The sequence below is a fragment of the Hylobates moloch genome, unplaced genomic scaffold (assembly GCF_009828535.3).
Source record: "Hylobates moloch isolate HMO894 unplaced genomic scaffold, HMol_V3 SCAFFOLD_5, whole genome shotgun sequence".
NCBI lineage: Eukaryota > Metazoa > Chordata > Mammalia > Primates > Hylobatidae > Hylobates > Hylobates moloch.
This window is the reverse complement of record NW_026652280.1, coordinates 157,374,513-157,399,948: the sequence shown is the minus strand read 5'-3', so window position 1 is coordinate 157,399,948 and position 25,436 is coordinate 157,374,513. Positions and strand designations below refer to the sequence as shown.

The window sequence follows — 25,436 nt, the reverse complement described above, 5'->3', positions numbered from 1 at the left end:
ATATATTTATCTCAATAATCTTAAAAGGATTCCAATATATATCCCAAACTATGGCCACAATGTTGATTCAAAGAAAAGGTGAATCATATCAAAACATTCAGTTTCTACTCTACTAGAGCTATAACAAGAGTATTTATTTAAAAACACATATACAGGTTGCATTCTAAGCTTTGAGAATTAATCTGTTCTGATTCATTTGCATATTTTGATGAAAATGTCAAATTAATAATCAGAACACTTCAGAAACTTCATTAAAGCTTAATTTTATCTTACTAGATCAGAATAACATATCTCCAAACTTCTTCAACATCTTCCTGGCTTAGTTCTTTATTATCAATTGCATTTTCTTGATCTTCATTGATTATTTCATGCTTTATTTTCTCACCATTTTCCTGAAAAAAGGATTATTTTGGTTTAATCTGTTATGCTCAAATTTTTTACATATTGAAAGCAACAATAATTCTATTACTATCAGTCCATTGTGGAGCTATAAAGTGTCTCCCGAAGAAATAATGTAAATGGTACTGGAGTTTTTAATTTTGCAGTTGTCCCTACCACCCTCAAATCAATTTAAACCAAAACACACTTAAATTATATAACTGTTATTTTCAATTATGTCTCACTACCATTTTTATTACTCTTTCTATGGGTTACAAACAATTTTATATATACATTTTTAGAATGTAATGTAGGTTAGGAGGTTTCAGTTCTGGCTTTAAATATTAAAGAATCATTTACTTTTAATGATTCTATTACTGAGTACATCATAATTATATTTAAACTAGTAATTAGTAAAAGGATGTGTTACCGGAGATAAATGTAATCCATGCCTTTTAGGAGCTCTACGAGATAAGTTTCGTAATTTAAAAATACTATCTTTATCTTTGGAAAAGTTCTCTATGTTGTTTTTTCTCAATTCTGGATGCCTTCGTGGTAGAGTTTTAAGTGGCGAAGTTGCAGGAAATCTGGTTTAAAAACAATAAGCAATTAAATAATGTGAGATTAGAAACAAATTTTTAGAGCCTATTTACTTTAAAATTCACATAAAGAGCCTGATTTATTAATACTACCAAGTAATAAAGATTCTAGATGAATAAATTTCCCATTAAACCTTTAAAAAAGAGGCTCCTTTTTTCTTTAGTATATTGTGTATATTTTAACTTTATTTCTGGATAATCCAGGGTTATTGTTAGGGTCAGTTCTGGTAGAGGGGTATTGCTCACACACAAAATGGCTCTAGAATGCTACATTTTCTAAATTTCTTTGATGAGTTACCTAGTTTGTACATTCCCTCTTTTGTTTGTATTTGTCCTAATTTCTGGAACTTAATTTCTGTTGCTTCTTTTGATTGTAATGTTTTGGCCTCCTTTTATTTTAATATAAAATACTTCAAAGATATAATAAAACAATACCCATGTATGTAACTGGCAACCTATGCAAGTGTTGACATTCTGCCAGACTTCTCCTTTAATTTTTTTAAACTTTTAAGTTCAGGGGTACATGTGCAGGTTTCTTATACAGGTAAACTTGTGGAGGTTTGTTGTACAGATTATTTCATCACCCAAGTATTAAATCTAGTACCCATTAGTCATTTTTCCTGAACCTTTCCCTCCTCACACCTTCTACTGTCCAATAGGCCCCAGTGTCTATTGTTCCCCTCTATGTGTCCATGTGTTCTCATCAGTTAGCTCCCACTTGTAAGTGAGAGCATGTGGTATTTAGTTTTCTGTTCCTTAGCTAGTTTGCCTCCACCTCCATCTATGTTCCTGCAAAGTACGTGATCTCATTCTTTTTTATGGCTGCATAGTGTTCCATGGTGTATATATGTACACATTTTCTTTATCCAGTATACCACTGAGGGACATTCAGGTTGATTCTTTGTCTTTGCTATTGTGAATAGTGCTGCAGTGAACATACGTGTGCATGTGTCTTCATGACAGAATGATTTATATTCCTTAGGGTATATACCTAGTAATGGGATTGTTAGGTTAAATGGTAATTCTGGTTTTAGGATTTTAATGAATCACTGAACTGTTGTCCACAACTCATACGGAACCAAAAAAAGAGCCCAAATAGCCAAGGCTATCCTAAGCAAAAAGAACAAAGCTGGAGGCATCAGGCTACCAGACTTCAAACTATACTACAGGCCTGCAGTAACCAAAACAAAATGGTACTGGTATAAAAACCAACAAATAGACTAATGAAACAGAATAGAGAGCCCGGAAATAAGGCCATGCACCTACAACCATCCAATCTTTATCAAAGCTGACAAAAACAAGCAATGGGGGAAATGATTTCCTATTTAACAAATAGTGCTGGGATAACTGGTTAGTTACATGCAGAAGATTGAAATGGGACCCCTTCCTTACACCATATACAAAAATTAACTCAAGATGGATTAAAGAGTTAAGTGTAAAACCCAAAACTATACAAAACCTGGAAGACAACCTAGGCAATATCATTCTGGACATGAGAACGGGCAAAGATTTCATGATGAAGATGCCAAAAGCAATTGCAACAAAAGCAAAAATTGACAAATGGGATGTAGTTAAATGAAAGAGCTACACAGCAAAAGCAAACTATCAATGGAGTCAACAAACAACCTATGGAATGGGAGAAAATTTTTGCAAACTATGAATCTGACAAAGGTCTATTATCCAGCATTTACAAGGAACTTAAACAAATTTAAAAGCAACTCCATTAAAAAAGGGGCAAAGGACATGAACTGACACTTTTCAAAAGAAGACGTATTATGTGGCCAACAAGCATATGAAAAAAGTTCAATATTACTGATTATTGGAGAAATGTAAATCAAAACCATAATGAGATACCATCTCACACCAGTCAGAATGGCTACTATTAAAAAATAAAAAAATAAGAGGTGCTGGCAAGGTTGCAGAGAAAGTGGAATGTTTATATACTGTTGGTGGGAGTGTAATTAACTCCTTTTTTTAAAAAAATGAAATTCTTTGCTCATTCCTATCTCCCTCTTCCTAAGGGAGAGTAAAATATAAACTTACAGTTTCATAAAATAAACCTATAGTTGTATTTCTTTTCCATGCTTTTATACTTTTAATAAATGTATATAAACAATATGTGGTTTGGTGTTTTTTCACTTTATCGTATCTTTTACCATATATCAATTTTTTTTTTCTTCTCCGAGTTTCACTCTCACCCAGGATGGAGTGCAGTAGTGTGATCACGGCTGACTACAGTCTCAACCTCCCGGGCTCGGCCTCCCAAGTAGGTGAGACCACAGGCACATGCCACCATGCCTGGCTAATTAATTTTTCTTTTTTTTTGTAGAGACAGGGTCTCCCTATGTTATCCAGACTGGTCTCGAACTCCTGGGTTCAAGTGATCCTCCTGCCTTGGCCTCCAAAAGTGGTGGGATTACAGGTGTGAGCCACTCTGCCTGGCCCCATACATCAAATTTATTCAAAAAGTTTGTAGTGACCTCAAAAGTTTGAAGACCTCAGAAGGTTGACCTTGGTCTTCAAAGTTCTCTTAAGACTTTTACCAAATGAATTTTAGAATCTGCTTATCAAGTTCCACAAAGAAACTATATTGAAGTTTTGAATGAAAATGCACTGAATTTCTATTTCATTTTGGGAGGAATTGACTTGTATATACATGTACTATGTATTTTCATTCATGAACAGTGTATCTTTCTCCATTTATTCTATTTAATACAATTTAATACTTTTCTCCAATAAGGTCTTACACATTTTTGGTAATGTTTATTGTTACGTACTTTATAGTTTTGTTACCATCGTAAAAGACTAGGAGAGGCCGGGTGCGGTGGCTCATGCCTGTAATCCCAGCACTTTGGAAGGTCAAGGTGGGTGGATCCCTTGAGCTCAGGAGTTTGAGACCAGCCTGGGCAACATAGTGAAACCCCACGTCCACAAAAAATACAAAAATTAGCTGGGTGTGGTGGTGTGCGCCTGTAGTCCCCACTACTTGGGAGGCTGAGGTGGGAGGATAGCTTGAGCCCAGGAGGCAGAAAAGACTAGGGGCAGAGAGACTAGTTGAGGATTTATGCAGAAATCCAGGTAAAACAAAAGCAAAACAAATAAAGAGAAATCCAAGTAAGAATTATAGCCTAACAAAAAGAAGATTCATCTTGGAGAGAGATGTGTACAGATCAGAGAACTACTTAGGCAGCACAATAGACTAAATCATATTTAAAGGAGAAGAAAGGGAAAGAATCAAGGTAACTATAAGGAAGGCAATGCCATTTATTCAGATAGGAAACCTAAGAAGACAAAATTTAGGTTAGAGAGTGATAGTTATATTTCTATATGGTATATTTGAAGCACCTTTCCAGAAGGCAGTTGAAAAAAATGGGCCAAAGGCTCAGGAAAGATATTTCAGGAGAGGCCTGAAAGTCTTAAGAAAAGTAGGTGAAGACATGGCATGAGATTGCCTAGGGAGAAGGTGAAGTAAGGACAAGGGGAGAAACTTGATGATGGGAGAGTTAAAGGATGAGCAGCAGTAAAGGAGCCCACAAAGATAACTGAGGACTAGTTAAGAGAGGAGAGATTTGTAGAGTGCTATACAAAATGGATTATTCATATGATTGTTATTATAGTTTACTTGTATGAAATAAATCATTTTTGGTACATAGGAAACAATAAATTCTTAGACATTTCATTTGAAAAGTACCTAATGTTGTAGAAAGAAAAAAGCATGGACATTACATTCCACAGGCCTAGTTTAATGGCTATATAACAGAGAACCGTAGGTCATAAGAGAAAAAGCAATTACGCTGACCTGTGGGAGTCAGAAAAGCTCCACAGAAGAGGCTATAAAGGAACTGAAATTAAAAGAAATGTGTAAGTTTACTAGCCTGACAACTGTGTACAGTGTCTCAGTGCAAAAACATTTCAGGCAGACAGAACAAAATTTGTTGAAGCATGGTCTCAGTTTCCCCATCTGTTAAAAGGGCTTAATACCTACCCTGCTTGGCTACTATAGCAATTAAATAAGAACACATATGTAAACCATCAAACAGAGTTTCTGTTATATCTTAACTGCTTAATATTCTCTTTAACCTGTGGTATATTTCTTCTGTTATCATTGTTATTTTTTGAGACAGAGTCTTGCTCTGTCGCCCAAGCTGGAGTGCAGTGGCGCAATCTCAGCTCACTGCAACCTCCACCTCCCAGGCTCAAGCAGTTCTCACGCCTCAGTCTCAGGTGTGTGCTACTACACCCAACTCATTTTTTGTATTTTTAGTAGAGATGGGGTTTCACCATGTTAGCCAGGCTGGTCTCAAACTCCTAGCCTCAAGTTGATCCGCCCACCTCAGCCTCCCAAAGTGCTGGGATTACAGGCATGAGCCGCCACACCTGGTCCTGTTATTTGTTATGTAAGATTTGCCATTACCCTATTACATGTATTCTTAAATTAAATTATATGTTTGAAGGGAAGGATCTGTGAACTTATAATCTAGAAACTGTGCAACTAAAGGTCAGTAATATGTCCTTAAAATGTTATAAAGCGTTCAGAATATGCGGAAGTGATAATACCTCACTACTTCCCTCCAATTCCCTACTTAATTTCATATGCTATCTAACACTTAAAAACTTTAAATTTTGTAGCAATTAACTTTCACATTACAATTTTTCTAAATGATTTTAGTTGAACTAACAGCATTAATAGTTTTCCAAAGAAATATAACTTCTTTGAAGAAGCTGCTGTTATAGTAAAAGTATAATATAAGTAGAGGTAAAACTTTACAGTAATTCAGCTTTACAGTTACATATCTGTTCATTACCTGAAGAGCTGGTTGTTATCATCAACATTTTCTGATCCCCACCTCCCTTTGATATCTTCAATTACATGATTCTTAAGAAATTTCCTCAGCAGTTGGATAGTCTGTTGCCTTGTAACTTCAGGACCAAAATTGCTATTATTTCTTAATAGGTCATAAAGCCAATCCACTGCTTCTCCTGCTGTGAAACAATTGCCATATTTTTTAAAGTGTTGTCTGTGTTTTCTTAGAGGCATTCCTGCTCGAAAAGATGTGGTAACTTCATTCCACTGTAAAAGAAGGAAAATATTTTTAAAAAATTGAAGAAAAATCAAATCTCATATTGACTTGAAGTACATTAGGTAAAGACAATTCTTTAATTCACATTTGATTACATCATAAAAAGTCTCAAAGAATCATTCATCTTATTTGTGCTATATAAAATTTTATATCTGGCTGGGCGCAGTGGCTCATGCCTGTAATCCCAGCACTTTGGGAGGCCGAGGTGGGTGGATCACCGGAGGTCGGGAGTTTGAGACCAGCCTGACAAATATGCAGAAACTCCGTCTCTACTAAAAATACAAAATTAGCCGGGCATGGTGGCGCATGCCTATAATCCCAGCTACTCGGGAGGCTGAGGCAGGAGAATCACTTGAACCAGGGAGGCAGAGGTTGCGGTGAACTGAGATTGCACCATTGCACTCCAGCCTTGGCAACAAGAGCAAAACTCAGTCTCAAAAAAAAAAAACATTATATCTTACTGTGCTTTCTTTTTATTAATTCTAGTGCTGTAGTAACATTTTTATGTAATAGCTTTTTTATTAGAAGCACTTCATTGGCTGATCTTATTTAAGATCCTTATTTAAGATCCTGAACTTATTTAAGAAACCTAAAAATAAGGAAGAACTACAATCAATAGAGAAAACATTTATCCCTGTTTTTTTACCTCAATTAATATTAATGTTGGTAGCACTGTGCTTCACATTCATTATTTCACTTTGATTACCCCAATTCTATGAATAGGTACTGTTAATTTCTCATTTTTCACATAAGGAAAACAGAGAGATTAATAAAATGACCAAGGTCACACAGCTAAGTGATGAACCTAGGCATTCAAACCCAGGTGTGATTGGCTCTAGAACCTGTACTCTCAACTACTGTGCTGGCCAAACAAAACTTATGGCAGGCAATAGTTTTACTGGTGAAATATCTTTAACATGAAAAATGGCTTATGTATTTACTATAGCATCTCTTTTGTGAAGATTCCTGTAGTGAACATAGAACAGATGGGATAAATTAAGTAAACTGTAAAGTCCACTGCATGTTTAGTAACCCTGTGACATGTACATTTTGCAAAGATATTGATATTTTCTAAACTGTCCTCAAATCAGCCAAACTTCTATATTTATGACAGCTCTAATGGTGGAGCATGGAGGTGATGGTGGTATAGAATAAACACATCACTTTTTAATAGAAAAATCCTACGTTAGTGGTCAAATCTAATTTGCAACCCATTATGCCACTACTAACTATGTTACTGCTCTTCTAACCTATGTGGCCCCGATACCAAATTTAAGGGCTGAAAACTGGATGATTATATTGTTTTCTTTCCACACTTTCCCACCTTATATATTTATTTACCCAAGAAACTGATATTGAGCTGCTCACTCTGTACTGGCCTGAGGACACAGTAATAAAAATGACAGAAAGGGTCTCTGTACTAAGGGAGAGTACAGAATGGCTTTCCTGAGATGCAGCACAGGGTAGTGGTTTTAAGAACAGGCTCTGGACTTAAGAGTAGTAGGGCAGGTTTCCCAGCTCCAGCTCTACCAATATTGTTTATGACTTTTGGGGCCTATCTTCAATCTCTATGCCTCAATCTCCTTAACCACAAAACAGGGACAAAAGGACCTAACCAGTGAGCTTATTGTAATGATAAAATGATGTAATATATGTGAAGTACTAGTAAGCATTCGGTGCATGTTTTCTTTTTCAGCGTGCTTATACTACTTTCATCTAATGGGTTTCAAATAATGTGGCAGGACTACCTGATTGAGGTTCCTTCCTGTCCTAAATTCTATCCTTCATATTGATAAATATAGCCAATAACTTACCAAGTAGCAGAATCCATGTAAGATCGCCATACCAGGAAGATCTGAATTCTAGCTCTGTCACTTGCTGTTGATGTGACTTTAGAAGGCATTTAACGTCTGTCAGCCTCAGTGTGCACACTGGTAAAGTAGGGCTAATAATACGTGCTCGCCTGAAGGGCATTCCTAAGAGGAAAATGCTTGTTGTTCTGCAGATCACAACACACTTTCAAAACAGCATCCTCCTGGGAAACCCCTTAAGGCTAGCATGTATTAGTAACCTTTACCAAAGTGGAAACAGGCTGGCAGGAGGTAGGGGACTCACCTAAAGTTGACAACCAGCACCACAGTATCCTATAGAACCGAAGACCCAACTGCACAAAACGCGTTAGGAGTGCTGCACGAGCAAATTCAGGGCCCACCAGCAGTGGTTACTGACGGGAACTCGGAAATACCGTTTTGAGACAGGCAGCTGTTATCCTAGTGCTATTCGGCCGCTACATCCTGCGTTAAATTCCATGGGTTCAGTAAACAAAATTGCTACATTCGGGCTTGCCCCCCACCTAAGCCTACAAAGCTTTGGGCCTCATTCCCAATGGTTCCCTCATTCTGAGGCGGGCAGAAAATCAGGCGAGGTGAGCGGCCAAATCGGAATCTTTTAAGGCGCCCCCAGGGGACGCCGGCCACGCCAGGCACAGGAGTCGCTCCTCACAGCGAGTCTGGAGCGGCCTATACGCGCGGCGCTTCCTCTCCGACCCGAGGCCCAGACCCTCAGCACAGAGGGAGCGGTGAGTCCGGCCAGGGTCGCATCCCCATTACTCCTCCTCGCCAGCCTTTTCCCTGAACCCAGGGATCCCGGGACTCATCCCTCCGACCAAGGTAAAAAACTGCGAACGGTGGTGACTGCCGTCAGCCCGCCGACCGGTCCCGTCTTTCCGAGCTGTCTTACCAGCCTGGTGGCCCGATAAGGCCCGGGAGGCACGCCCCGACTCTCCATAGGTCTGTCAGCGCCGGGTGGCGTCCATGGCGGCGAAGGCGACACTCAGGCCCAGCGGCCGGGGCAGTGGCGAGTCTCGGCACAACCGTTGGCCCCGCCGCCGATTTGAATAGCATCGAGGGCTGCGCGGATTGGCCGCGCCGCGGGTCACATGACGCCACAGCCAGCCTCGGGAAGGAGTCGGCGGGGGCCCGGGAGGCTCGGCTGCGTCCTGGGGCTCCGGTGGCTGGCGCGGGCCGGGGTGGGCTGGGCTGGCCTGGGACCGCCTCGGTGGGACAGGCTCGGGTTTCCCTGGCGCTGCTTCTCCCTGCTGCCTTCTGCGGCGAGGCGGAGTCACGGAGTCCTGTTTTCGTGCTCAGAGAGGATGAGCTGTTTAGTTGAGTCCAGCCTGTGGTTTAAGGAAATTTGAAATTTGAAAAGACAAGAAAACACGGTTTTTCTGCCTGGCCCTACAGGATCTTCAGCAGTTAGCTTAGAAGGCAAAGCAGCTTGATGGATATATGTCTCAGTTTCTCTCTCTGCTGTCTCTCCTCTCTCTCAGCAGGGGCCATGATTCTCTGAAGTGCTAAAACGTAGGTTCAGAACCCCTTAATTGTGCAGTAAAATGGATCATTCAGAATCCCCCAATTGGGTAATAAAATGGATTATAGGTAGACTTTCTTAAGTACATACGATGTGGGGCTTGGGAAAGGTTGTATACAACTTGTCAAATTGCTTCCCTTAAACTCTACCACTGTATAAGAATCTTGGTTATGTTTGGATCATGATTATACACTTAAAATTTCACTGGGATCTTAGAAAATAAATCTTCAACAGAAGTCAACTTTCAAATGACAAAAACTACATTCTGAGAGTTGAAGAGACTTACTCAGTCTTAGGTCTCCTTGGCAAAGCACAGACTTGACGCTTTTAATGAATACCCTGTCACCAGTCTGAAACAATTTGATGCTAAGAATCCCTTAGTACAGTAGGAGATTGCTTGAGTGATTTGAAGCTGTGGAAGAATTCACTTGGAAATTAAATAGCAGTTTAAGAGGATAGGATGCAGTAAAAAGAAGAGATAAAGGAAAATGTTCAGGGAGTGGTAGTGTAGGTCTGTGGAGTTTTCCTTAATTTGGGTTATTTAGGCAGAAACACATCTATTTTTTACCAGGACCAGTGGGTAGGAATTTTCAAAACACACTTGGTAAACAGGAACAATCTACTCAATTTTCCACTTATGTTAAGGAAAAGTAAAATGATTGATGTTACAAAATAATGTTAACTGTTTCTTACCTGGCTTTATGTTACATTGTCCCAGGATTTTCCTTTTTCTTTTCTTTTTCCTTTCAGAAGGAAATGGAGATGAGACTGTGGAAGCCAAAATTTATTTTTGCCCAGCTCTCCAAGTTGAAAATCATCTCACATACAGCCTTTGATATAAGTAGCCACAGCTTAATAGTACCTTAATAATCCACTGTGGCTGTGGATTCACTCTGCACCATCCACTTTCACATTTATAGTGTCTTTAGATGATAAAATATTCAAAAGTTAGGTTTTTGTTAAATGTGAGTGGTCTGAGTTTCTTTAAGGTAACTTTGCATACCTTTGCTCTTAACAATTATTCATCGATTGCATAGTTTAAATCTTGGAAGTCATTTTATTTCCTCTCATTACCAATTCTGTGAGAGTCACTTTATCATCCTTTTCCTAATTCTCCTACATTAGAATTTCTCAGAGTGGGTTACAAACTACATGTTTTAGAATTTCCTGCAATACCTGTTAAAATGCGGATTCCTGGGATTCCCCAAATCCTGACTGGGGGCTATGTCTGTATGTGTATGTGTGTGTGTATGTGTACGTGTGTGTGTATGTGTGTGTGTCATGGGAGGGAAAGTACAGGGTAAATGTGTAGGGTTGGAGGAGCCTGGATCTCTGAAGACTGTGCAGCTGAGATGCTGTAATGCCCATGAACTGCCTAGCTGTGGACTTATATATGAAAGAAATATGAGCCTCTGTTAATTTACTCTTCTAGCTGAACCTAACCTAATCTACTCATTGTGATACAATGAGTATCGCAAAAGAAAATGAGCTCTCTTCTTTTGTCTGCCACCATGTGAGATGTGCCTTTCACCTTCTGCCATGATTGTGAGGCATCCCAAGCCACACAGAACTTAATTCAGGTAGCTGGAGAGATGATGGTGGATGGGAGGCAGGACTAGATTGCAGCTCCCACTTGGATGGAAAGAGCAGAATGTGCAGGCTTGCACTGTGAACTTTTGCTCCAGAATAACTGCAGGAATAAATCAGGAAAGCTGAGAGAATTGATAGACCATCTGAAGGAAGTGAATTGCTCCTGCAGGACCCGGGAGACACCCCAAATACTGTGCTGGCTGGTGTTCATGACTGAGAGGCCCACAGACAGTTCACATCACACGACTCTGTGCAGACAACCCCAGTACCAGCCCAGAGCCTGGTAGACTTGCTGGGTGGCTAGATCCAGAGGAGATAACAATCATTACATCTCGGCTCTCAGGAAGCCACATCCCTAGGAAAAGGGGGAAAGCACTACATCAAGGGAATACTCCATGGGACAAAAGAATCTGAACCACAGCCTTGAGCCCTAGGCCTTCCCTACAGCAGAGCCTACCCAAATGAGAAGGAATCAGAAAACCAACTCTGGTAATGTGACAAAACCAGGTTCTTTAACATCCCCCAAAAATCACACTAGCTCACCAGCAATGGATCCAAAACAAGAAGAAATCCCTGATTTACCTGAAAAACAATTCAGAAGGTTCATTATTAAGCTAATCAGGGCAATCCAGAGAAAGGCAAAGCACAATTTAAGGAAATCCAAAAAATGATACAAGAAATGAGGGGAGAAATTTTCAATGAAATAGATAGCATAATTAAAAAACAATAAAAACTTCAGGAAACAATGGATGCACTTATAGAAACGCAAAATGCTCTGGAAAGTCTCAGCAATAGAATTCAAGAAGCAGATGAAAGAGCTTCAGAGCTCAAAGACAAGGTTTTTGAATTAACCCAATCCAACTAAGACAAAAAAAAAAAAGAATAAGAAAGTATGAACAAAGCCTCCAAGAAGTCTGGGATTATGTTAAATAACCAAATCTAAGGATAATTGACATTTCTGAGGAAGAAGAGAAATTTAAAAGTTTGGAAGACGTATTTGGGGAATAATAGAGGGAAACTTCCCTGGCCTTGCTAAAGACCTAGACATCCAAATACAAGAAACTCAGAGAACACCTGGGAAATTCATCACAAAAAGATCATCACCTGGTCACATTATCATCAGATTATCTAAAGTTAAGATGAAAGAAAGAATCTTAAGAGCTGTGAGACAGAAGACCAGCTAACCTGTAAAGAAAAACCTGTCAGATTAACAGCAGATTTCTTAGCAGAAACCCTATAAGCTAGATGGGATTGGGGCCCTATATTTGGCCTCCTCAAACAAAACAATTATCAGCCAAGAATTTTGTATCCAGTGAAACTAAGCTTCATAAATGAAGGAAAGATACAGTCTTTTTCAGACAATCAAATGCTGAGAGAATTTGTCACTACCAAGCCAGCACTATAAGAACTGCTAAAAAGACATCTAAACCTTGAAACAAATCCTGGAAACACATCAAAACAGAACCTGTTTAAAGCATAAATCTCACAGGACCTATAAAACAAAAATGCAATTAAAAAAAAAAACTAAGGTATACAGGCAATGAATAGCATGATGAATGGAATGGAACCTCACATCTCAATACTAACATTGAATGTAAATGGCCTAAATGCTTCACTGAAAAAATACAGAATTGCAGAATGGATAAGCAACCAACTACTTGCTGCCTTCAAGAAACTAACCTAACACATAAGGACTCACATAAACTTAAGGTAAAGGGGTGGAAAAAGTCCTTCCATGCAAATGGACACAAAACATGAGCAGGAGTAGCTATTCTTATATCAGTCAAAATAAACTTTAAAGCAACAGCAGTTAAAAAAGATGAAGAGGGACATTATATAATGATAAAAGGCCTTGTCCAACAGGAAAATATCACAATCCTAAATATATATGCACCTAACACTGGAGCCCCCAAATTTATAAAACAATTACTGCTAGACCTAAGAAATGAGATAGAAAGCAACACAATAATAGTGGGGGACTTCAGTACTCCTCTGACAGCACTAGACAGGTTATCAAGACAGAAAGTCACCAAAGAAACAATGGATTTAAACTATACCCTGGGACAAATGGATTTAAAAGGCATTCCACCCAACGACTGCAGAATATATATTCTATTCATCAGTGTATGGAACTTTCTCCAAGATAGACCATATGATAGGCTACAAAATGAACCTCAATAAATTTAAGAAAATTAAAATTATATAAAGCACTCTCTCAGACCACAGTGGAATAAAACTGGAAATCAACTCCAAAAGGAACCTTCAAAACCATGTAAATACATGGAAATTAAACTGCTCCTGCATTCTTTATTGGGTCAACAATGAAATCAAGATGAAAATTAAAAATTTCTTTGAATCGAGCAATAGTAGTGACACAACCAATCAAAACCTCTGAGATACAGAAAAGGCAGTGCTAAGAGGAAAATTTATATTCCTGAACACCTACATTAAAAAGTCTGAAAGAGCACAAACAGACAATCTAAGGTCACACCTCAAGGAACTACAGACATAAGAACAAACCAAACCCAAACCCAGCAGAGAAAGGAAATAAGCAAGATCAGATCAGAACTAAATGAAATCAAAACAAAAAAATAAAGAAGATAAATGAAATAAAACCTGATTCTTTAAAAAGATAAATAAAATTGATAGACTATTAGCAAGATTAACCAAGAAAAGAAGAGAGAAAATTCAAATAACCTCAAATAGAGGAGATGGATAAATTCCTGGAATGATACAATCCTCCTAGCTTAAATCAGGAAGAATTAGATACCCTGAACAGACCAGTAATAAGCAGTGAGATTGAAATGGTAATTAAAAAAAGTCCAGGACCAGATGGATTCACAGCAGAATTCTACCAGACATTCAAAGAAGAATTGTTACCAATCCTATTGACAGTATTCCACAAGATAGAGGAAGAGGGAATCCTCCCTAAATCATTCTATGAAGCCAGTATCACCCTAATACCAAAACCAGGAAATGACGTAACCAAAAAGAAAACTACAGACCAGTATCCCTGATGAACATAGATGCAAAAATTCTTAACAAAATGCTAGCTAACCAAATCCAATAGCATATCAAAAAGATGATTCTCCATGATCAAGTGGGTTTCATGCCAGAGATACAGGGATGTTTTAACCTACACAAGTCAATAAATGTGATACACCACATAAACAGAATTAAAAACAAAAATCACATGATCATCTCAATGGATGCAGAAAAAGCATTTGACAAAATCCAGCATCGCTTTATGATTAAACTCTCAGCAAAATCGGCATACAAGGGACATACCTCAATATAATAAAAGCCATCTATGACAAACCCATAGCCAACATAATACTGAATGGAGAAAAGTTGAAAACATTCCCTCTGAGAACTGGAACAAGACAAGGATGCCCACTCTCACCACTTCTCTTCAACATAGAATTGGAAGTCCTAGCCAGAGCAATCAGACAAGAGAAAGAAATAAAGGGCATCCAAATAGGCAAAGAGGAAGTCAAACTGCCACTTTTTGCTGATGATATGATTGTTTACCTAGAAAATCATAAAGACTCTTCCAGAAAGCTCCTAGAACTGATAAAATAATTCAGCAAAGTTTCTGGATACAAAATTAATGTTCACAGATAAGTAGCTCTTCTATACACCAATAGTGACCAAGCTGAGAATCAAATGAAGAACTCAACCCCTTTTATGGTAGCTGCGCAAAATAAAAACAAACAATAACAACAAAAAAATTAGAAATATATCTCACCAAGGAGAAGATAGATCTCTACAAGGAAAACTACAAAACATGGCTGAAAGAAAGCATGGATGACACAAGTAAATGAAAACACATCCCATGCTCATGAACGGGTAGAATCAATATTGTAAAAATGACCATACTGTCAAAAGCAATCTACAAATTCAATGAAATTCCCATAAAAATACCACCAGTGTTCTTCACAGAACTAGAAAAAAGAATCCTAAAATTCATACAGAACCAAAGAACATTACACATAGCCAAAGCAAGACTAAGCAGAAAGAATAAATCTGAAGGCATCACATTACCTGCTTTCAAACTATACTGTAAAGCCATAGTCACCAAAACGGCATGGTTCTTGTATAAAAATAGTCACAGAGACCAATGGAGCAGAATAGAGAATGCAGAAATAAGCCCAAATTCTTACAGCCAACTGATTTTTGACAAAGCAGACAAAAACATAAAGTAGGGAAAGAACACCCTGTTCAACAAATGCTGCTGGGATAATTGGCAAGCCACATGTAGGAGAATGAAACTGGATCCTCATCTCTCACCTTATACAAAAATCAACTCAAGATGGATCAAGGACTTAAATTGAAGACGTGAAACTACAAACATTTAAAAAGATAACATTGGAAAACCTTTCTATACATTAGCTTAGGCAAGGATTTCATGACCAAGAACCCAAAAGCAAATTCAATAGAAACAAAGATAAATAGCTGGCACTTAATTAAACTAAAGAGCTTTTGCACAGCAAAAGGAAGTCAGCAGAGTAAATAGACAACCCACAGAGTAGGAGAAAATCTTCACAATTTATACATCTGACAAAGGACTAGTATCCAGAATCTACAATGAACTCAAATTGGCAAGAAAAAAAATAAACAATCTCATCGAAAAATGGGCTAAGGACATGAATAAACAATTCTCGAAACAAGATATACAAATGGCCAAGAAACATGAAAAAATGCTTGACATCACTAATGATCAGGGAAATGCAAATCAAAACCAGAATGTGATACTACCTTACTCCTGCAAGAATGGCCACACACACACACAAAATAAGATGTTGGTGTGGATGCGATGAATAGGGAACACTTCTACACTGCTGATGGGAAGGTAAACTAGTGCAATCACTATGGAAAACAGTGTGGAGATTCCCTAAGAACTAAAAGTAGAACTACCATTTGATTTTGTAATCCCACTACTGGATATCTACTCAGAGGAAAAGAAGTCATTATATGAAAAAGATACTTGCACATGCATGTTTATAGCAGCACAACTTGAAATTGCAAAAATGTGGAACCAACCTAAATGCCCATCAATCAACAAGTAGGTAAAGAAATTGTGGCATACATATATGATGGAATACTACTCAGCCATAAAAAGGAATGAATCAATGGCATTTGCAATAACCTGGATGAAATTGGAGACTTATTCTAAGTGAAGTAACTCAGGAATGGAAAACCAGATATTGTATATTCTCATTCATGAGTGGGAGCTAAGCTATGAGGATGCAAAGGCATAAAAATGACACAATGGACTTTGGAGACTCAGGGGAAAGGGTGGGAAGGGGGTGAGGGATAAAAGACTACAAATAGAATGCAGTGCACACTGCTCGGGTGATGAGTGCACCAAAATCTCACAAATCACCACTAAAGAACTTACTCATGTACAAACACCACCTGTTATCCAATAACCTATGGAGATAAAAAAATTTTAAAAAAAGAAAATGAATCGCATGTACCCTGTATTATATATAGTGAGACAAATTTTTTCCACCTAGACAGAAATTATCTATTCTAGTAGGCTTTCCTCATTCTGCCCATGGAATTCATATATTCCCACTAGAAAATAAGTTCCATGGCCAAGACTTTATCCAGTTTGATTACTGCTCTATCTCCAGCCCCTAAACAGCACATAGTAGGAATTTAATAAATATTTGGTGAATGGATGAATTTTTTCTTATCACAAAAGGGAAAGTTTATATATAGGGAATATAATCTAATTGTCTTTCCTTTCTAGGTAACCTTTAATAAAATATTCTTGAAGTCTGTAAAATTTATTTATCCTTGAAGTTAGCCATTGCACCACGCTATGTCTAGTTATGAGACTTATTTCATGAATTTTGTCTAATATTTTGTCTGGTCTAAATTTTTTTTTAATTTTTTTCTTTTAAATTGCTCCTGCCTCTTGTCGTCCCTGCTTCTGAAACTATTATTAACTATTTGATCTTCTGGATCTATCGTAATTTTCTGATGTCCTTCCTTCTATAAGTTTCCTTTTATTATTTTTTTCTTCAAATTCTGAGAGAATTCTTCCAGCTGAGCTTCTATTTAATTTTCTTTTATGCTCAGTTTTTCATTCATCTCCAGGAAGACTTTTCTATTCTCTCATTATTATTTATTTCTGTATTGCCTACTCTTGATTTAGGCTTGGGAATACGAATTATGAATAAGACTTTTCTTATTCTAGTCTCACTCTTGTCACCCAGGCTGGAGTACAATGGTGCGATGTTGGCTCACTGCAACCTCCACCTCCCCGGTTCAAGTGATTCTCCTGCCTCAGCCTCCCGAGTAGCTGGGATTACAGGTGTCTGCCACCACGCCCAGCTAATTTTTGTGTTTTTATTAGAGACGGGGTTTCACCATGTTGGCCAGGCTGGTCTCGAACTCCTGACTTCAGGTGATCTTTCCACCTCCACTTCCCAGAGTGCTGGGATTACAGGCATGAGCCACCGCGCCCGGCCTTCTGTGAAGATTTTTAAACTTTTACTGTAGATATTTGTTTAGGAACAAAAGGAAAGGTAGCTTCTTGCATGGTTCAGCTTTCAGGTAATTTTTTTCCTTTTGGCATAGTGAGTTGGGCTCCCAGGTTTTTTTTCTTTCGAATTTCTCTCCCCTTTTCTTTTTAAAATCTTCAGAGAAAACATTTTAGAAGAAAATGAGTCTGTGGTCTTGAGTTTTGTCTCATCTCTCATGGCTAGGATGGTTTATTCCTAGAAAGGTCTATGTTGTTAGAAAAGCTCATTATTAACAGGTTGTGCAGTCCCATGTCCTACAAAGAAAAAAAAATAGGAGGAGGAAGGGAGAAATAAAACTACAAATGAACAAAAAAAGGGAGAGCAATCCTGGAAAACCCATAAAAGCCGTACTATTCTCAAGTCCATACATCAGTAGGAAGGTATGAAATGGTATATTATATATATATTACACATATACACACACGTATCTATGTATACACACATATATGTAAGTGTGTGTGTACATATATGTATGTGTGTGTGTATCTATATGTATGTGTGTGTGTATATATAGTATGTGTGTGTGTGTGCAACATATATGTATGTTGCTGTTATCTTCTTCTGAGGTTTAAGTTGTCTAGTTCCAGTTTTCTCAGTTTAATTTTTAGTGATTTCAAATCAGGAAGAATGACAAAAACAGGAAAAGAAAGAAGGAAAAAATGTAATATATTATTTTGAGAACTTGCAGCCAGGAAAAACTTTAGAATTCTGTCCAATTTATAGAAAGTAATAAAAATTAAAAAAACATTAGGCAAGGCCAGAACCTAGTAACAAGTGCACTATAGTTTATTTTGAAACATGATTTTTTCTTTTTCTAATTCCCCAACTTTATTAGAGACAAAATCATAGTAGAAGCAATTTATTGTGAAATAAGTTTTAGTCTTATATTTGGCCTGATTATTTGCATAAAGCACAACAAGAATAAATTATTTGCCACATAGGCTCTTTTTAAATTGGCTTTGATGGAAGTTTGTTCCATAAGGAATCTCATATTAGATTTTTCAAAGCATTGAGCCCAGCCACAGATTTATCTGTGCTTGCGAATACGTGTATGAGTTGGATAAATTGCTCTCCTCTCAAGGTAACAAGATAACCTGTCAGAAAGTGACATTCTTTGCTTACCACAGGTCAGGAACCCTGTACAGGGACTGCGTAGACAACTCATGAGGCCCGTTTTCTCAAGGGGCTTTTATTGACTTTATAAGTCACCTTTGATTATTTAAAGCAGTCTGTTTACACTTGAAAATATGCCATTCCAGTCAAAGCCTTGGTAAAATAACCAGTGTCTCCAATTGGGTCCTGTACTAAAGAAAACAGATTCACTTTAAACAACTACAGAAGACAAGAAGACTTTGTTATACTTACTGAGATGCTTAACATTTCTGTTGTTCTTCCTTCATTCTCGATGCTACAGGCATCTTTTGGGTATTATTTTCCTTCTGTCTGAAGTTCCTTTAATGATTCTTTTAGAACAGATCTGCTGGTAACACATTTTTTAGTTTATTATCCATCTGAGAATATTTTATCTTAATTCCTAAAAGACATTTTCTCTGAATATGGAATTCTGGGTTGAAATTATTTTCTTTCAGCCCTTTATAAATGTTGTTTCACTTCCTTCTGGCCTCAATGAGACAGCTGCAGTCATTAGAATAAATGTTTCCCTATAAGTAATACATCATTTTTCTTTGGCTTTTTTCATGATACTTTCTTTGTCTTTAGTTTTCAGCAGTTGGAATAGGATGGCTCTGGGCATGATGTTTTTGTTGTTGTTGTTATTTTTCTGTTTGGGTTTGCTGAATTTTTTGAATCTGTAGCTTAACATCTTTTCTTCACATTTGGGTCATTTTCAGTCCTTATTTCTTCCAAGTTTTAAAAATTAACATATTCTTTCTTGTCTCTGTGACTAAAATAACACAAATATTAGTTCTTTCAATATTGCACCACAGGTTCCTGAGGTTCTATTTAACTTTCTCAATCATTTTCCCCCTGCTTTTCAGATCATATACCATAGTTCCCCCTTATCCTCAGGGGTTATGTTCCAAGACCCCTCGTGGATATTCGAAAGGCAGATAGTATCAAACCCTGTATAGACTATGTGCACATTTCCTTGTCCTTCTTTACAATTTCACAAATAGAACATTCATTCGTATTGTAGATCTTAGTAATCTCGGCATATGATTTATTTCATTTCTTTATTAAATTGAAAACTTTCACCTTATTAAATCAAGTTTAGCCTAAAGCTGTGTCCTTACATATTCTAAGCTCAGCCTAAAGGGTTCTCTGTACATCATGAACTATAACAAATGGAGATGTAAACAGACCATAGCCTATACTTGTGCCAATCACCGAGTTTTGGCCTATCAAATGTAGCCAGCTATTCAAATCACGTTCAAATAAGGCAAACACTGGGCAGTAACTGATCCAGCTGTTTCTGCACCTCACTTCCGATTTCTGTAGGTGACTTTCCTTTTCTGTTCATAAATCTTCTTCCACCACAGGGCTATGCTGAAGTCTCTGAGCATACCCTGGCTTGGGATGCTTTCCAATTTGTAAAGCATTCATTGCTCAATTAAACTCTTTCAGATTTAATTCGACTGTTTTTCTTTTATCAACCTTTTAAGTGAAGCACCTGATGGCTTCTCTTTTGCATATCCAAATTGCCAGCATTACTACTTGTACCTTGGGGACAATAGTAAGTAAATAAGGGTTACTTGAATACAAGCTCTGCTATACCACAACAGTTGATGTGACAACAAATATGGCCACTAAGAGACTAATGGGCACGTAGAATACACGGTATGGATATGCTTTGATAAAGGATGATTTCATGTCCTGATTGGGACAAAGTGGGATGGTGTGAGATTTCATCATGCTACTCAGAGCCACACATGTTTTAAAAGTTGTCTATTGTTTCTTCTGGAATTTCTATTTAATATTTCAGATTGCAGTTGACCATGGGTAAGCAAAACCTTGCATAAGGGGGGATGATGATAATTTCTGTTGCTGTATCTTCATTAGTTTTTTTTTTTGTCCTCTCTATTCTGCTACTGAGCCCATCTGGTAAGATTTAAAATTTGTTATTGTATCTTTTAGTTCTAAAATATCCATCTGGTTCTTCTTTATATTTTCTATAATCATTCCCCCCTATCTGCAGAGGATTGGTTAAGACCCCTCCGTGGATACCAAAATCTGTACATACTCAAGTTCCACAGTCAGCCCTGTGGGACCCTCAGACACAAAAAGGTGGCCTTTGTATGCTCAAGTTTCACATTCCATGAATATTGTACTTTCAATTCATGTTTGATTGTGGATATGGAACCTGCCAGTACAGAGGGCTGACTGTATTTATTGAAAAATATCCACTGTGTGGACTCATGCAGTTCAATCTTTTGTTGTTCAAATATCGACTATATTTTATTTCAAGATTTTAAGATTTTGTATCTGCACTCTTTCCTGTACTTTCCTGTTTCCTGGGGCTCCCCTCATTAGTCCTCTTACCGTATCTTTATTACTACACTCTGACACGCACTTCTTGTGACTCTCTCCACATCTGGTACAAAGCAACAAGATAATAAGAGTGTGTTAGTACATGTTCTCACCGTTGTAAAGAACTGCCTGAGACTGGGTAATTTATAAAGAAAAGAGGTTTAATTGACTCACAGTTCTGCATGGCTGGGGAGGCCACAGGAAACTTACAATTCTGGTGGAAGGGGAAGCAGACATGTCCTACAGGGTTGCAGGTGAGAGAGAGGCCAAAGGAAGAACTTCCAAACACATATAAAATCATCAGATCTCTTGAGAACTCACTGACTGTCATGAGAACAGCATGTGGGAAACCACCTCTGTGATCCAATCACCTCCCTCCCTTGACCTGTGGCATTACAGGTCCCTCCCTAGACACGTGGGGATTACAATTCAATATGAAACTTGGATGGGGACACAGGGCCAAACCATTTCAAAGAGGGTGGGGAAAAATTACCTTACTTCCTTTAATTACAGTTCCTGTGACTGGAAATGAAAGTTTTCCTCCGAGTTTTCAGCTCTTGTACCTCCCATTGCTACCTCGGCCATGGTCTCTGAGCCACTATTGGATTGCTTGGGGGCAGGGACATGAGAGAATGGAGAACAAGAAAGAAAAATGGAGTTCCTTGAGCAGTGGTTTGTAGTTCTCCTTGAAGAGATCCTTCACATCCCTTGTAAGTTGGATTCCTAGGTATTTTATTGTCTTTGAAGCAATTGTGAATGGGAGTTCACTCCTGATTTGGCTCTCTGTTTGTCTGTGATTGGTGTACAAGAATGCTTGTGATTTTTGTACATTGATTTTGTATCCTGAGACTTTGCTGAAGTTGCTAATCAGCTTAAGGAGATTTTGGGCTGAGACGATGGGGTTTTCTAGATATACAATCATGTCATCTGCAAACAGGGACAATTTGACTTCCTCTTTTCCTAATTGAATACCCTTTATTTCCTTCTCCTGCCTGATTGCTCTGGCCAGAACTTCCAGCACTATGTTGAATAGGAGTGGTGAGAGAGGGCATCCCTCTCTTGTGCCAGTTTTCAAAGGGAATGCTTCCAGTTTTTGTCCATTCAATATGATATTGGCTGTGGGTTTGTCATAGATAGCTCTTATTATTTTGAGATACGTCCCATCAATACCTAAGTTATTGAGAGTTTTTAGCATGAAGTGTTGTTGAATTTTGTCAAAGGCCTTTTCTGCATCTATTGAGATAATCATGTGGTTTTTGTCTTTGGATCTGTTGGAAGTCAGTGTGGCGATTCCTCAGGGATCTAGAACTAGAAATACCATTTGACCCAGCCATCCCATTACTGGGTATATACCCAAAGGATTATAAATCATGCTGCTATAAAGACACATGTACACGTATGTTCATTGTGGCACTATTCACAATAGCAAAGAGTTGGAACCAACCCAAATGTCCAACAATGATAGACTGGATTAAGAAAATGTGGCACATATACACCGTGGAATACTATGCAGCCATAATAAATGATGAGTTCATGTCCTTTGTAGGGACATGGATGAAACTGGAAAACATCATTCTCAGTAAACTATCGCAAGGACAAAAAACCAAACACCGCATGTTCTCACTCATAGGTGGGAAATGAACAATGAGAACTCATGGACACAGGAAGGGGAACATCACACTCCAGGGACTGTTGTGGGGTAGGGAGAGGGGGGAGGGACAGCATTAGGAGATATACGTAATGCTAAATGACGAGTTAATGGGTGCAGCAAAACAACATGGCACATGGATACATATGTAACAAACCTGCACATTGTGCACATGTACCCTAAAACCTAAAGTATAATAATAAAAAAAAAAATGGAGTTCCTGCATTCTCTGAGTGTTGGGAGATTGCTTTTCCATTCCTTAAGCTTCTTAAGCCAGAACTGGAGGAATTCTCCTGGCACTTTATCTGCTTACAATCACATACTATTTCCAGATTTCCTGCTGAATTGAGTCCAGGACAAGAGATGCTAGAGTAAAATAAAAGTTAAAACTCACTGCCCTTTCAGTGGTACTTTGATATCTGATTTTCTTCCCAGTCTCCTTGCCACTTACTTTTCAGAGTTCTCAAACAGCAGCTGGATGCATTCTGTTCAGGTTTTATACCTGTATTAGGTTCAATAGTAAATTACTAATAAATAGTTGTTTGATTATTGAGTGAGAGGATATCATAACATCAAATTAAGAATTTTTAAATGAATTTTTTGACAATAATTTTTTACGAGGGAAAATTGAATTTCTCTCTTGTAAAATTCCTTTTCTAGATATTAAGCTAATTGCTCTTTGTTATCCTGAAAGAAATAATCTTCTTCACATTGCTGTTTAGTTCTCATAGTATTTGCTGCAGGCTCAGTATGTAATTGATTTTTTAAATATTTTTACATTTTTCTACATTCTTATTTGTAGATCTTTGTGTTTGAATAATTCAAAATGTAAAAAAAGCTTCTGTGTTTCTGCAGAAATAATAAAACTGTTACACTATGTAGCAAAAGTAATAACCACAGTACAAAAATACCCTATCAATCAAATCATCCCAACCTTTTTAGTAGTGTTTGTTCTTTAAAAATTTAAATGTAATGTATAACATTTTGTGTGTTACTATACTTGTTTCTTTTTTCCTTAAAATTAATAGGATCATTTTTATACTTGAAAATAAATTTAAAAGTAAAATTATTCACAAGGAAATTCTTGGATAATCAGACACAAGGACTAGAAATCTTTTTTAGTCTTATATTAAGAGAAGTTATTTATAACTGAAAAACTACTATTCAAGGCATATGTTAACTATTAAAAAATAGAGGGGAAAAATAAAGTGTTCATATGTACCAAATAATGATCAAAATGCTAACTTATTTATAGGTTATCTCTTCATAAAACATGGTTATGGTATAGTTATAAGCAAGTGCAATGGGGTTGTATTGCAGTTGGCACTTGAAAGCTCATGAACTTTTAATGTAATTCTATCTTCACTGCACACTGGAGAATTTAGTCTTATTGGGTTTCAGTTATTAGAAGTAATTCTAAATATAGGAAACATGGTATCATGGACACTATAAAATGAACTGCTAGACTCTGAGAATCAGGCTTGGATAGAAATGGGTCTAGCATATTTGCCTTTCTCTGTCACCATAATGAAAATGTATTTAGGTCGGATGTCTACTTCCGAGAAGCCTAAGCTTCTAATAGGCATACATTTCTTAGGGGCCATAACATCAGTCCTCTTTAAGATTCTTTAGGAGTGCCTATCAAGAAATGACAAATTTCTTAAAAGAAATCTAGTTAAAAACTAGATATTTTTGACTCTTTTTTAAGTCATCAATCCTATCTAAGTGCTCTTTCATTACTTCAATAAATATTTGTCGACTGCCTACTATGTTCTGGTAACTTTGTTAGATCTGGGTCTATATTAGTCAGGAAAATACAGTTTCACTTCAAGTTACAGTCTAGCAAGAAATACAAGCCAATAAAATAAGGTTTAATTGTTTCTCTGATAAGAGAGGTATACGATTTGTGGAGGTATACTGGAGGGACATTTAGCTCAAAGAAGGCCTAGGATAATACTCAACACCGAGTATGAATCAAACACGTGAAGAGGTGTTAGAAACACTTTTTGCCTTGTAAGAAACTCTGTGTAAGGGCCTCCCCTGAGACTTGTAGCCTGTAAATCGTGATGCTTTGTGGTCCCACTTCAAGGTTACTTTGTCTTTTCTAAAGAGTGAGTGCCCAGCAAAATTTATGCTTTTTCTCTACGTTAAATAATGCTGAGGTTTTAATTAATACACAATTCTGATCAGATACAAATGAATAAAAATGGTGATCAATCATAAAGAAACGTTAGTGTTCTCATGCATCACTGTCAACTACTAATAAATTATTTTATATGTATATTGTCTCCTAGGCCAATCATATTACAATGCTTCTTGATGGCATCTGTTAACAGCTTACCTTCACTGTTATCTTGTCTGACAGCAGATGCATTTATATATTTGCTTGTCTTACCATTTTATTTCCAGGTTCCTTCCACATTTCTTATTCTTTAGGGATCATTCTGCCCTTGTGAAATATAAATACCATCTCTGTTAAATTCATTACTCATTTTATCCTCACTTTTCCAGACAAATCACCATGGCTTTGAAGTGTAGAATATATTATTTTAATTCCTCTGCTAGCTTCCTTTCAGATAACTTTTGTTTTCTTTTCCTCCTCTTGTCATTGGAAGTTACATTTCTGAGTGCATGCCTTCAAGTTAATTTCTGAATATTCTTCTATAGCGTAAGAAGAGAAAATCTTGTTTGGCTGGCCAATGGTGACGAATGGAGTGTAGACCAGCCTATAGAGTCCAAAGCCTTCAAG

At 37.5% G+C, this 25,436-nt stretch overlaps 1 protein-coding gene across 6 annotated transcripts in view; it reads right to left on the bottom strand.

Moving 5' to 3' along the window:
* Positions 1-8,954, bottom strand: part of DEPDC1 (DEP domain containing 1) — a 31,988-nt gene extending 23,034 nt beyond the window's left edge. For 3 of the 6 annotated variants that reach the window (XR_009213721.1, XM_032155635.2, XM_058439677.1), the window contains exons 1-4: positions 8,798-8,954; positions 5,783-6,048; positions 809-965; positions 274-392 (exon numbers count right to left, since the gene is read on the bottom strand). Coding sequence is in view for 5 of the 6 variants with exons in the window: in XM_032155635.2 (XP_032011526.1) it covers positions 274-392; positions 809-965; positions 5,783-6,048; positions 8,798-8,845 (590 nt within the window). In the remaining variant the exon portion in view is untranslated. Of the gene's footprint in view, positions 1-273; positions 393-808; positions 966-5,782; positions 6,049-7,872; positions 8,035-8,173; positions 8,509-8,797 lie in introns of those variants that run through there. The other 3 variants (XM_032155633.2, XM_058439678.1, XM_032155634.2) reach the window with 3 other exon arrangements.
* Positions 8,955-25,436: the final 16,482 nt, after the last annotated feature.